This window comes from Buteo buteo, chromosome 6 (genome assembly GCF_964188355.1).
Source record: "Buteo buteo chromosome 6, bButBut1.hap1.1, whole genome shotgun sequence".
In the NCBI taxonomy this organism is placed as follows: Eukaryota; Metazoa; Chordata; class Aves; order Accipitriformes; family Accipitridae; genus Buteo; species Buteo buteo.
Genome location: NC_134176.1, coordinates 23,461,256 through 23,473,892, shown reverse-complemented (window position 1 = coordinate 23,473,892; position 12,637 = coordinate 23,461,256). Strand labels below are relative to the sequence as shown.

Below are 12,637 nucleotides of genomic sequence, written 5' to 3'. Positions count from 1 at the left end.
AAAATGTGACGTGCGGTGTGGTGGGAAGGGACGTGGTGGCTGTAGGGGTGAGGGAGCAGAGGAGGAATCCCCGTTGCCGCTCTTCTGCCTCTTCTCATATGTGAGAGAAAAGCACTTGCCTGCCTGATGTAAGGTGACCCATTTTGATCACAGAGCACACAAAAAGTACTCTCTAATTCCTAGCCCCAGCATGAGGATGCAATGTTTGTTCATTATCCATTTCTAATTTCATTTTCTGTCAAGCTGATTTATATATAGCTGTTCGCTACATAGAACAACTTTTTTTTTTAATGTGTCATTGATATAACCTATCTTTTGGTATGTTAAAATGTAGGCTCTGTTAAAATGGAATAATTAATTTTCTTGTAAGGCTGAAACTCCAATTTCCTGGGCAATAGACATTTGTTGCTTACAGGAAATCAAAATTAAAGCATCTCACATAAACATCTAACTCTGCAATACTTAATCACAGAGGTACAGACTAGAAATACTTTCTTTATTGTATTCCTCTTTTATTATCCTCTTTTTGGAAGAGGCAAATAGCTTCATAAAAGCAATATTACTGTAGGAAGAGAATCTGTTGGTCATACAATCTCTGCTGGTTACTTTTCTGGTGTCTTTTCAAATACTGTGAATACATCTCCAAAGTGACCAATAAAAAGTAAATCTCATGTTAGAAGAGTTTAAATTAGTTCAGGTAATATGCTTTTAGCTGAAGTCTGGAGAGGACATAAATTTCCTTGGAACAGTTAGTGCTATTAGTCATCTGCTGGTTGTTAGAGCATGTGCTGGTCACAAAGTATTCTTTCCAATTTTTTAAAACATCTTAAATATTTTTTAATATCCATTGAAAGAAATAAAGATTTGCCTTCTTTAAAATTTCCACAAAAAAATAAAAGTCTGATCCATAATTGATTGTATTAAAAAGCCCTCCTGAGTTAAATGATCACATTTTAATTTGCCATTTACTATTATTACTCTTAATACTATCATTGGAAAAAATGGAAAGAATGATAAAAGTCATCTCTGGTTTTTTTTAAGGAACACAACCCAATTAGAATTGATGTAAAATACCAGTTGGATATTTTTTAAGTTAAGTATGATTGTAGGCCTTGCACAGGGTATGTGTATTATTACATTAATTACAAAAATATTAAAAACTGAGTCAGTAACTTCAATCAAGAGTATCAAAAGATAGTATTTAAATATTTTAATAATAATAATAATAACAATAAGTATAAAGAATATACAAGGCATTCTGATTATTTTAAAAGATCTATAGATTAGACATATGGTATAAAATATGATTAGAAAAGTAAATAAAAATACAGGAATACATCTTTTTAATGCTATTCCAGCATTAATAATTTTTAAAACTGAGAGATATTTTGAAAGACAGAATCAGATTATTTAACTCAAATAGTAATGTCAGTTACTCTGAAAATCAGCACTAGTTAGATGTATTGCAACTTTATTCACACTTCAAAGCCTTTAACAGTTGTTCTAGTATCATCATCCTCCTAATGATGGTGGAGACATTCTGTAGAGCTATTTTCTCATTGTTTTCAGTAGATCACTAGCAGTACAAATGCTACTCAGTCTAAATTCTGTGCAAGTAAATATTTCTTAAGCTTGCTCTCTGGTGTTGCTTCTGAGCCACATTACTCCTTACATCCTTTACGACATTCACTGTATGGCTAGAGTTTCTCTCTAAATTCATGTCAGAGCACATTTTTTTTCCTCAGCAATACCAAAGCATTGATTCCCTTGATGATCTGTTTCTCTCTAGAGAGATTGCGACAGTTGTTGCAGTGATGGCCCAGGGACCATCTTTGTTTCTTTCCTTCCTTTCTAATGCTTCGATACAGAGAAATATGCCAACTTACCTGAGGGCTAGATCCCCTTAGAAAACTCCAAGGTCATCTTAAGTGGGGAAAAGGGAAGAAATATGATTCTGAAATGTGAAATATATATGTTTGGTTTTGCTGCTTAATAGCACTGGGTTTTTGATTTAACTGTATTCTGCAGTATAATCTGCATCTAAGGCATCAGTCAAAATCAAAATCCTGTTAAAGTTCCTCCCTTAGACACTGTCCGTGTGTCTGGCAGTGTCATGGCAGTTGGATGAGAAAAAGAATGAGAGGCAAAATAAAGTGGCATGATGGGCACTAGTCACGGCTTGCCAAGGTCTGAGATTTGTTTCTTTTTCTGTTTGCCGGTGTTTAGCTACATCTCCATAGATGAAACACTTCAGAGTCTGGACGCCCATTCCTTCAACAGTTTAAGTAAAGTCACTCATATGTAAGTACTGTAATTAAATAAATGAATACAGTGATAAAATAAATTTGGGGATTTGTGGAAATAATGTACATGCTGTTTGAGTTGTCATTCTTGTCTCCTTTGTAGCTAAATACTCCTTTTCTCATTTCCTTTCTCCGTAATCTGGAGTCAGTCTCTTTTTTGACTTATGCTTTCTTTCCCTACATCTTTTTGGTTCCCTTGCTCTTCTGTATCCTTCCATAGAAGTGTAAGAAAGTGTAGTGAAAAATATGTGAGACTATATTATGAGCTTGATGGCAAGTTGAAATAAACTGGCAACTAAGAATTACTTCTGTCAAATTACTGAAGGTAAGTGTAAAACAGTAATATAAGCACCAGAAATAAAATGAGAAGGGCCAAAGCACAGAGCAAAATGGCACTAGCTGGAGACATGAAGAATAATAAGTAATCATTCTGGAAGTGCACTAGTAAACTGAAGACTGTTTATGAAATAGAATGGGAATGTTATGGATAAAGGCTTCTGGGAAGTGTTTTTATACCTTTTTGTTCTGACCAGTCCTCACCAAATGATGCACTAGGGCAGTTACAGAAGTGGTAGGATACCTGCATGCCAGAGTTCCTGTCATTCAGCAGTACCCTGTCAAAATGAGAAGGTAACATATTGAACAGAGCTTCATAGGATCCATCCTGCATCTGGTACTCTTCCACGTTTCCATTACTGATTCAAATGAGGGAATGGAAAGTGTGCCAGTGTCATAAAGCTCAGATGAGTTGCAGTTTGGCATAGTTCAGAGAAGATTTGTGTTTGCAGAGGTTCCGTGGGAGAGCACTGTCAGTCATCTGGGAGAGCACTGTCAGTCATCACAGATCCAGAAAACATTGTCAGAGAGGAAAGACTTTCATGTCCAGAAAGACGACATGCCAGAGGCAGATATATCTTTTAAGGTTGTTGCAAGGGGTGAAAGCTAAAACCCATTTTCCACACTGATGTTTGGCAAAGCAAAAGTGATACTAACCTTAAATTAGATTAGGCAAGATTCATGTTAGACTCTAGGAAATGTTTTCATATGGCTGGCATAAGTAGACACCAGAATTGTTTTTCTGGGGAGGTTGTCCCTGTCACTGGAGGCCTTTAAGGCTGTGTAATCAGAAACTCCATAGGTCTATTTAATCTTCACTCAGAGAAAGAGATTGAACTGGATGATCTCTTAACACTGCTCTATTTTCTATAATTTTTTTTCTTTTTACTTTACAGAGGTGAAACAAAGTTTAATAAAACTAAAGGAGATAATGTCATTACTGTTACTGTAGATAGAGAGCAACTAATGCTGGGAAGTGGAAGTGCCTCCCCTAAGAGTACCTGACAGGCAGAGATAGAAGTAGAGTCCAGGATCCTGAGACCTAGTTCAGTCCAATAACATGCTCCTGTAATATTCCTGAAAGAGTTTCACAGGAAGGCTTTGGTGTGATAACAGCACTTATCTTTGGTTATAATGCCATTCCCTTTTCTGTAGATGGTTTTTCCAGGCCTATTGTCTTCATGTTCTCTCTTTGTCTTTCACAGTTGTTGTGTCTTTAGGATTTCTTGTTTAACACAAATGAACATTAATAAAACATTTACTGGCAGAACATTTTATAAGCAATGAATAAAGCATGTGGCACTATGCACTACAAATCCTCATGTGGTACTTGTTTTGTGGTTCACCTTACTAGAAGTTAAAGATAAAATGCTCTTGGGCCATCTCATTTCATTGCAGGACATGCAATATGCAGCGTAGTATCTTGTCTGTTTTAAATTATATGGGTATCAAGGCTTCTTGAGGAAAAAGGAGCTAGCTGGCTAAATAGCTGTTTTCTGTTGTTTCTGTATTAGATTCAAAGTGGAGAATGGACTAGAAAAATCTCCCTCAGGATCTCAATTCATAACACAAAACTGATCTCCTTCAAAGGGCAATGTAATGTAAGCCTTTGAACTCTTCCACAAAATGTGCTCTTTTAAACGTGTGACTAGTTTGAAGGAGTGGTGCATGGAGCTCTGGTGTTGCCAGTGCCTCCCAAGGCACTCATTCCTGTGATGTGCTCTGTAGCACTGCCTAATTTTCATTACTTTCTACTACCTAAAGGGGTGGTGAGGAATACGAGTAGAAGCCTGTTCTCTCGTCCTCTTCCAGTCCCTAACCACCCCCAAAGCACGTTTATATTCCTGCATGGGAGGACAGCCAGTGCCCCTTGCCATAAGCATGCCTCTGTCGCAGCACCGCTGAAGTCAGGCCAGAGTGCACCAGTAAGGTCCAGAATTGCCTCATTATCACACCCATGCCAGAGCCCAGGCCCAGACGTGCTGTCCATGACCGAGAATGTGCAGGCCTGGGCAGGGGTCAGCAGAGCTCACAGGCACCTACACTCACATCAGCTACAGCACAGGCTCCAGGGTGGGCACGGTGAGGAGGAGGTTTCCAACTCTGCTATACAAAGGTTGTGGTAATGTGGGACCCCTTATATTTCTCACAAGGCACTACCAAAAAAGATACTGTATGCAGACATACAAGATACACGTTCCTTGTTTCTGCGCAAGAGCCAAAAATACTACGCAGGACAAGACACCAGAACTCTGCTCGCAAAAGCTATAGGCAAATCCCAAACCTTTGCAGATAGCCTGTGAAGAAGGGCTACGTCTACCACTCAAAAATGCTTACCAGGTTTTTAAAATCTGTTTGGAAGTAAGGAAGGCACAGGTATTATTTAATCAGGGAATATCCAGGCATCTGGCAAATTAGGCAGTAGCATATAAGCTGTAAAAGAAAGCAATTTATAAATTTGACCATTTTTCTGAATTGCTTCCATAACTTCTCCGATTTGTTAACACTTATCGTTGTTAGGTTTGATTTACTTCCCAAAGAACAAGATTATTCAAGGATAAATGTATATGTTGTGTTATGCATTTGTTTAATGTTCTCTACTTGCATAGTATTTTCAAAGTATTACTGCTAAAGTAATACTGAGTAAAGATTATCATAGGGTATTTTAAAGGAGGTTGAAGTTACTCGTAAGTTTTGAGAAGTCATTTCACAGGTTGTTTTTCATGGACTTTTCATAAAGTGCAGTTTTATGTAAATAATCTTTTTACCCTAATTTAAGCTTATACACACAGTTCTGTTTTAAAAAGATTTATTTTTAAACATAAGAACTTCTTAGTGTTTGTGGAAGGGAGGAACTAATTGCTTTGGCTTGAGTCAAGTGAATAGGCATCCTGTGTTCGTCATCATCCCTGTCTGCCAAGCCTGTTAGTGTGCTTCAGCTTTGATCTTCAGCACTCCATTTTCTTGGTCCTTATTCAGTTCATGTGCCTCTGTCCTGACTTTCTGTTCCTTCTAGACCTCAGCTCTCTTTAAGCATAGGTTGTATTTTTACGAACCTATGCCTGTCAAGCGCTGAGCAACTTCTGCAAACTAAGGATACTGATCACCCGCAGTATTCTAATGGGCCAGATCTCATTTTGGTTGTAATTAATGGCAAAATTCCCACTCCATGAAGATGAAAATCAGGGCCAAGACCTTGGGGGGGGGGGGGGCAATTGTGTTAAATTGGTCTCACAATGGTTTCTTGTTCTTTCTTTTTGTCTTTAACTTTTTTAAGTATGTCTGAGAGACAAACTTAACATGGTTACAAATTCAGAACTGTCTCTCCCATACAATTGCATAAGTATTTTTTTTTTCTATAAATAATTGTGAAAGTGTCTGATTAGCAGTCAATGTGTCTGTGTAGTTGTCTTACTAGTAGACCTGCAGCTTGGTAGCATTACACTAAATGAAAAGCTTTTGTAATTAGGTCATTGTTTCTCAGGAAAACATTCATGTGGAAGGAACCCCAGAAAAATTTACTCTTTCTTTTCCCCTTATCTGTCTCCTCTGATCTCTCCCTACTCCCTTCTCCTCCTCACTCCAAAAGTGCTCTCCTCTTACACAACCATATAGAATCATAGAATCATTCAGGTTGGAAAAGACCTTTAAGATCATCGAGTCCAACCGTCAACCATGCCCACTAAACCATGTTCTAGAGTGCCTTGTCTATGTGCTTTTTGAATACTTCCAGGGATGGTGACTCCACCACTTCCCTGGGCAGCCTGTTTCAATGTTTGATGACACTCTCAGTAAAGAAATTTTTCCTATTATCCAATCTAAACCTCCCCTGCTGCAACTTGAGGCCATTTCCTCTTGTCCTATCACTAGTTACTTGATAGAAGAGACCAACACCCACCTCACTACAATCTCCTTTCAGGTAGTTGTACAGAGCGATAAGGTCTCCCCTCAGCCTCCTCTTCTCCAGACTAAACAACCCCAGTTCCCTCAGCCATTCCTCATAAGACTTGTGCTCCAGGCCCCTCACCAGCTTGGTTCCCCTTCTCTGGACGCGCTCCAGCACCTCAATGTCTTTCCTGTAGTGAGGGGCCCAAAACTGAACACAGTACTTGAGGTGCAGCCTCACCAGTGCTGAGTACAGGGGGAATGATCACCTCCCTGCTCCTGCTGGCCACGCTATTTCTGATACAGGCCAGGATGCCGTTGGCCTTCTTGGCCACCTGGGCACACTGCTGGCTCACATTCAGCCGGCTGTCAACCAGCACCCCCAGGTCTTTTTCTGCCGGGCAGCTTTCCAGCCACTCTTCCCCAAAGCCCATAACTTTGCATGGGGTTGTTGTGACCCAAGTGCAGGACCCGGCACTTGGCCTTGTTGATCCTCACACAATTGGCCTCGGCCCATCGATCCAGCCTGTCCAGATCCCTCTGCAGAGCCTTCCTACCCTTGAGCAGATCAACCCTCCCTCCCAGCTTGGTGTCATCTGCAGACTTAGTGTGGGTGCACTCAATCCCCTCATCCAGATCATTAATAAAGATATTAAACAGAACTGGCCCCAATACTGAGCCCTGGAGAACACCACCTGTGACCCGCCGCCAACTGGATTTAACTCCATTCACCACAACCCTCTGGGCTCGGCCATCCAGACAGTTTTTTACCCAGTGAAGAGTACACTTGTCTAAGCCATGAGCCACCAGCTTCTCAAGGGGTATGCCTTGAGAGACAGTGTCAAAAATGAAAAGACCTCTCAGCATTTGGGAACAGGGCCAGAGGTTGTGGTTCAAGTGGCTTGCCCTCGTATATGTGACGTTATTTGGAGAGCTGGTGGGGGACTGCTCTCCATCTCTGCAGTGAGCTGCAGTGAGCTGGAGCCAAGGGCTGGGGCAGCTTTACCAGCTTGTGGGCCAGGGCTGCACTTCTTTTCTTGGACAGCTCATGGAGCCAGGTCATGAGATACAGCACTGCAGAAAGGAGAGGTGATTTGATGGAAATATCTAAGAAGCAACTGGAGAGGGAGACTGAAGAGATCTGGGGGGACCGCTGTATACGTGTGGTGAATTTCAGGGCACTGGGACAAGTGCTGTGCAGAAAAATCTTGTTAAAAGCTGCAGTCTGGAGGTAGGGAATAGACTGTTGGGAACCTGAGCCAGTTTTCTGGTGCTAGCGTTGCAAAGGCTTGATAGGTGCATATAGATGAAATAACATGGATAGTTTGGCTGTGGGGGGAGAATAAAACATGGAAGTATATATACAAGTGAGAGAATCCAAGGAAGCTATAAGCAAAGTAAGTCTAAGAAGGTAGAGACGGGTCCCAAGTTATTACAAGAGAAAAAAAAAAGGGGCTGATTTAAAACATTGCAGAACTGCTGACCTGGATGTCCTTAGTCTTCAGAGATACCTCAGCTTAATGTGATTATATTGAGACCCTATGGCCAGATTTGCAATTTCCAAATTCTGGTCTTGAACAAACTCAAGGGTGTGTCAGTATTGCAAGGCACGCATGAAAGACATATCTGGTAAATGAAATCTAGAAGCCACTTAAAAATGTAAAAGTTTGTGCTTTTTTTAAATGTTATTAAATTCATATAGGACATTAAGTAGCTTATTAACCTTTCTAGAAGTTATCTGGCAAACTTATGTCTCATTAATTAATTCATTAGACTAATATTTGAATAGTTATTAGTAGTTTCATTTTTAGATTAATTTGGAACTAAATATTTATATTTCTGTAAGTGAATATAAGTACATAGTTATTTTTAAGTCTTGACACAGGACTTTATACCATCAAGTAACTTTCTCTGCACATCTGTTCTTGATGTGTTAAAATTTTCTAAGTATGTTCTTTGAAAAGCAAAACTGAGTTGCTGTTCATGGACAGTCAGGTGGTGGTTTGATTGTGAACCTAGTACATTTTCAATTACTAGTCTGAGTGCCAGAAATAAAATTTAAAACATTGATTTTCTTTGAAGCACAAATAAGCCAATTCTTAATTGTTTTATGTACCTTTAAAAATAAAGCAGAAGCTGAATAGTTTATAAAGTGACTTTGAATAATTTTGTAAATATTCCACAAATAATTCTGTTATTTTGTGGGTAGGTAGCAGCATCCTTCTTTCTTATGAGTATCTCTAAGTAATTTTAGTTAGGACTGCAAAGTGAAATGTTTGTTCGGGCGCCTTTTGCCTCTCTGCATCAATGGTCAACAAAGATGCCTATTACCTGTCTTTCTTACTTTTTTTATATATCTTTAAAGCACTTCATTCCCAGAAGGACTCAGAATTGTTACATTGCTGTTGGATGCAGAATTTAAGCACTGTATGCTAAGATTAAGTTGTATTTATAGAGTGTGTCAAAGTTCCATTTCAAAAGTCACATAAAATCAGCTCTCATAGACACTTAGATACCTGGGAATTAGCCTACTAGACATTTTTAAGTATACTCTTTGGCTTTATCTGCATTTTAGGCAGCTAAAACTACTAATAGTTTTCCTAGACCTGCTTTTCAAGGGAACCTTAACTTTCTAAATCAGTGGGTTTCAATCTTTTCAATTCACCAATTCAGAAAAGCTTACTGATAAAAGTGCAAACCCTGTCTAATGAATCTACTGATAATTAACTTGCTTTTCTTAGTTTTTTGAATTCTTTGGAAGTCATCTTTACACTGCAGCAATCTTCTGATAACAATTTGAAAATTACTACCATGTAACAGTTAGGCACCTTTGAGTATATTACTCATGACTGATTAATGTAAAAGAACTTGTGAAATCTAGTTTGTATATCACTATCCTGTTAACTGATGAGATCAGAACTGTTCAAGTATCTTACCTCTGTATGGGCCTAACTTCATAGGCTTCAATATTGATGGAGCTATAGATATTCTTTAAAACTGATTTTAGGGCGGGATTCCTTCCAGTACTCTGAGATTAATGATGTTTGAATGTGCAAAACAAGGACAGCAGCACAGTTCATGAATAGAACTGAATTTGAAGATCTTTCTCTTTTTCACGCATATGAAATGAGAGGCCACATATTCAGCCAGTCAAGTGCAAGAGGCACATTTGACTGGACTAGAAGTAGGGAAAATTGTTTTTTTCCTCCTGATTTTTTTCTTAACCATAGCATTCACTTTGGTCAAATCGCCTTTTACCTTTTTATACCTCTCTCATCCTCTTTCTCATCTATTTTCACTAGAGACTTCTAAGCAACTGGCTGTCTGCTGTTGATTTCTGTAGTGCCTACCACAATGGGCCCTTTTCTTCCTTTTGGACTTTAAGAAACCCCTGTAATACAAAGTGTAGGATGAAATGCAAATATAAATACAGTATACATTAAAGCATACTTCTTTCCTAATGCCAGCATTATCAATTCAAGGAAATCGAACAGCAGGGACATAAACCTCATATTGATTTCCTCACTCACATTATTTAACCTTTTCTCTGATTACTGTGCCAACTGTCTCATCTGGCAGTTTAAAATCTTTTATTCCCAGATTAATTAGTTTTTCATTTGCCTTTGTTAAACAGCACATGCCCTCTCATGGCCCAGTTTCTTAATAAATCAAAATCTGATAGAATCTCATTGCATTATTTTATGCTTTCAATTTTAGAACCATCTGCAGATTTCCAATTCTTACTTTCAGTACACTCATCCAAATAATTTACGCAGATTACTATGAATAGCAACAAGCTAAAACCTGATGACTCTATGGTACTCCAATGCATATCCATTTCCAGGCTGAAGATTGATCTGAAGACTGTCTTTCCCTGGAATATGTTTGGTCCACAACAAAGGAATATCTGGCCAGGAGGCTCATGAGTCCAGCATTTTAAATGTAGTCAGTGATGGAAAAAACAAGTCAGTTAAGTTTTATGGAGCAAATTCCACTGTTGGGAGTGTGATAGCTACATAACTAATAAAATCGAATTATTATCTCGAATTAGAGAAGCAAGAGACTGACACTGAGAAGATTTCTTTTAAATACAGAAACAATACTGTTCAAAGTAGCTAACAGACATGAAGAATATTTGAATACAGCACTGTAATAGCAGTAATATAGCTATTAATTACATCAGTTTAAAATGCAAGTAAAAGGTAAATCACTGTCTCCCTGCAATGTTGGAGTAAACAGAGTAAAAACTGAAGACTTAAAAGGTAGAGCAGAACTGTTTTGTCAGCACAACAGTATACAGAGAGGCTGAAGTCTTGGTACCTGTATCTGCATATCGATTTATCTACTGTCTTATGTCTCTTTTCCCACTTTTATTTTTCACACAACTTGGCTGGGTTGATTTTATCCTGTAAAAATTATTCCAGTGGCAGAGGTATCCTTAAAACCCAACTTCCTGATACCTGTGTTATGTAGGTTACTTGGCACTGTTAGGGCATGGTAAATTTAACTACTACTGGCTTCTGCCCGTTGAGTCTCTGCCCAGTAGCACCACTTCTTGGACTGACTTAAGACCAGAATATCACCCAGACAACTTGCACCACCATGCCATCTATACCTCTTGTCTTCATCAAATTTCTCTATGTAAGGAGCAAGAAGTTCTTCCCTCAGCCCACTGCTCCACAGCTAGTCTCAGGAGGAAGAGACTAGAACTGTTCTTTCTATATGGTTTCTATATTAAGAAAGGCTAGGAGTTGTTCCAGCAGAGTTATTAGACCAGTGTCCAGAGCTGGTTTAAGATAAAGAAATAGAAACAAACATGCAAAAAGGGCTATCCCCTTCTGGAGACAGTAAAGATGGGGTGTGGTTTAAGCCCAGCCAGCAACAAAGCACCACAAGGCCGCTCGCTCACTTCCCCCACCCCGCAGTGGGATGGGGGAGAGAGAACACAATGAAAAAAGCTCAACACAAGGACAGGGAGGGATCACTCACCAGTTGTGGTCACAGGCAAAAACCAGACTCGACTTGGGGGAAAAAAACAAAATCAATTTAATTTGCTACCAATTAAATCAAAACAGGATAATAAGAAGTAAACCCAAATCTTAAAACACCTTCTCCCCACCCTTCCCTCTTTCCTGGCCTCAAGTCCACTCCCGATTTCTCCACCTCCTCCCCCCAGCAGCACAGGAAGACAGGGAATGGGGGTTGTGGTCAGTTCATCACACGTTGTCTCTGCTGCTCCTTCCTTCTCAGGGGCAGGACTCCTCAGACTCTTCCCTTGCTCCAGCGTGGGGTCCCTCCCATGGGAGACAGTCCTCCACGAACTTCTCCAATGTGAGTCCTTCCCACAGGCTGCAGTTCTTCATGAACTGCTCTGGCATGGGTCCTTTCAATGGGCTGCAGTCCTTCAGGCACAGACTGCTCCAGCGCAGGCTTTCCCATGGAGTCACGGCCTTCTTCAGGGGCATCCCCCTGCTCTGGTGTGGGCTCCTTCATGGGCTGCAGGTGGGCATCTGCTCCCCCGCTCCCCTCCATGGGCTGGGGACACAGCCTGCCGTCTCACCACGGGCTGCAGGGGCATCCCCTCCTCCCCCGCTCCTCCTCCCCTCCTTCTTCACTGACCTCGGTGTCTGCAGAGGGGTTCCTCTCACATCCCAATCCCCTCTCCACTGCAGGTTCCCCTTCTTAAATCTGTTCTCCCAGAGGCACTACCACCGTCGCTGATGGGCTCAGCCTGGGCCAGCGGCGGGTCCATCTTGGAGCCGGGGAAGCTTCTAGCAGCTTCTCACAGGAGCCACCCCTGCAGCCCCTCCCCTGCTACCAAAAGCCCACCACACAAACCCAATACAAGAGGCCAGGAAAGGAAAAGTGTACATGTGATGGGAGCAGGCATGGGTGAGTTTTTTCATAAAAGATGAAAATTTGGTAGGTCTACTGAGTCTAGGTAGGGAGTTTTAGCACAGTCTGATTGGTGCAGCCAGACTGCTGACTGTTGTTATGGGTAGAAAAGAAAGCAAGCTGCTGAAAAAAGAGGAATGAGAAAGATTGAGGAAAATTGCATTAAGGGCAGAGACGAACATTTCAGAAAAATGAGGAAGGGTCATGATAGTGGGCAG

General features: G+C 40.4%; 1 protein-coding gene across 1 annotated transcript in view; it reads left to right on the top strand.

Annotated features, from left to right (window-relative positions):
• TSHR (thyroid stimulating hormone receptor) overlaps window positions 1-12,637 on the top strand; it is a 75,900-nt gene that overhangs the window by 32,072 nt on the left and 31,191 nt on the right. The window contains exon 3 of the mRNA XM_075031082.1: window positions 2,227-2,301. Within this exon, the coding sequence (XP_074887183.1) occupies window positions 2,227-2,301 (75 nt within the window). The remainder of the gene's footprint in view (window positions 1-2,226; window positions 2,302-12,637) is intronic.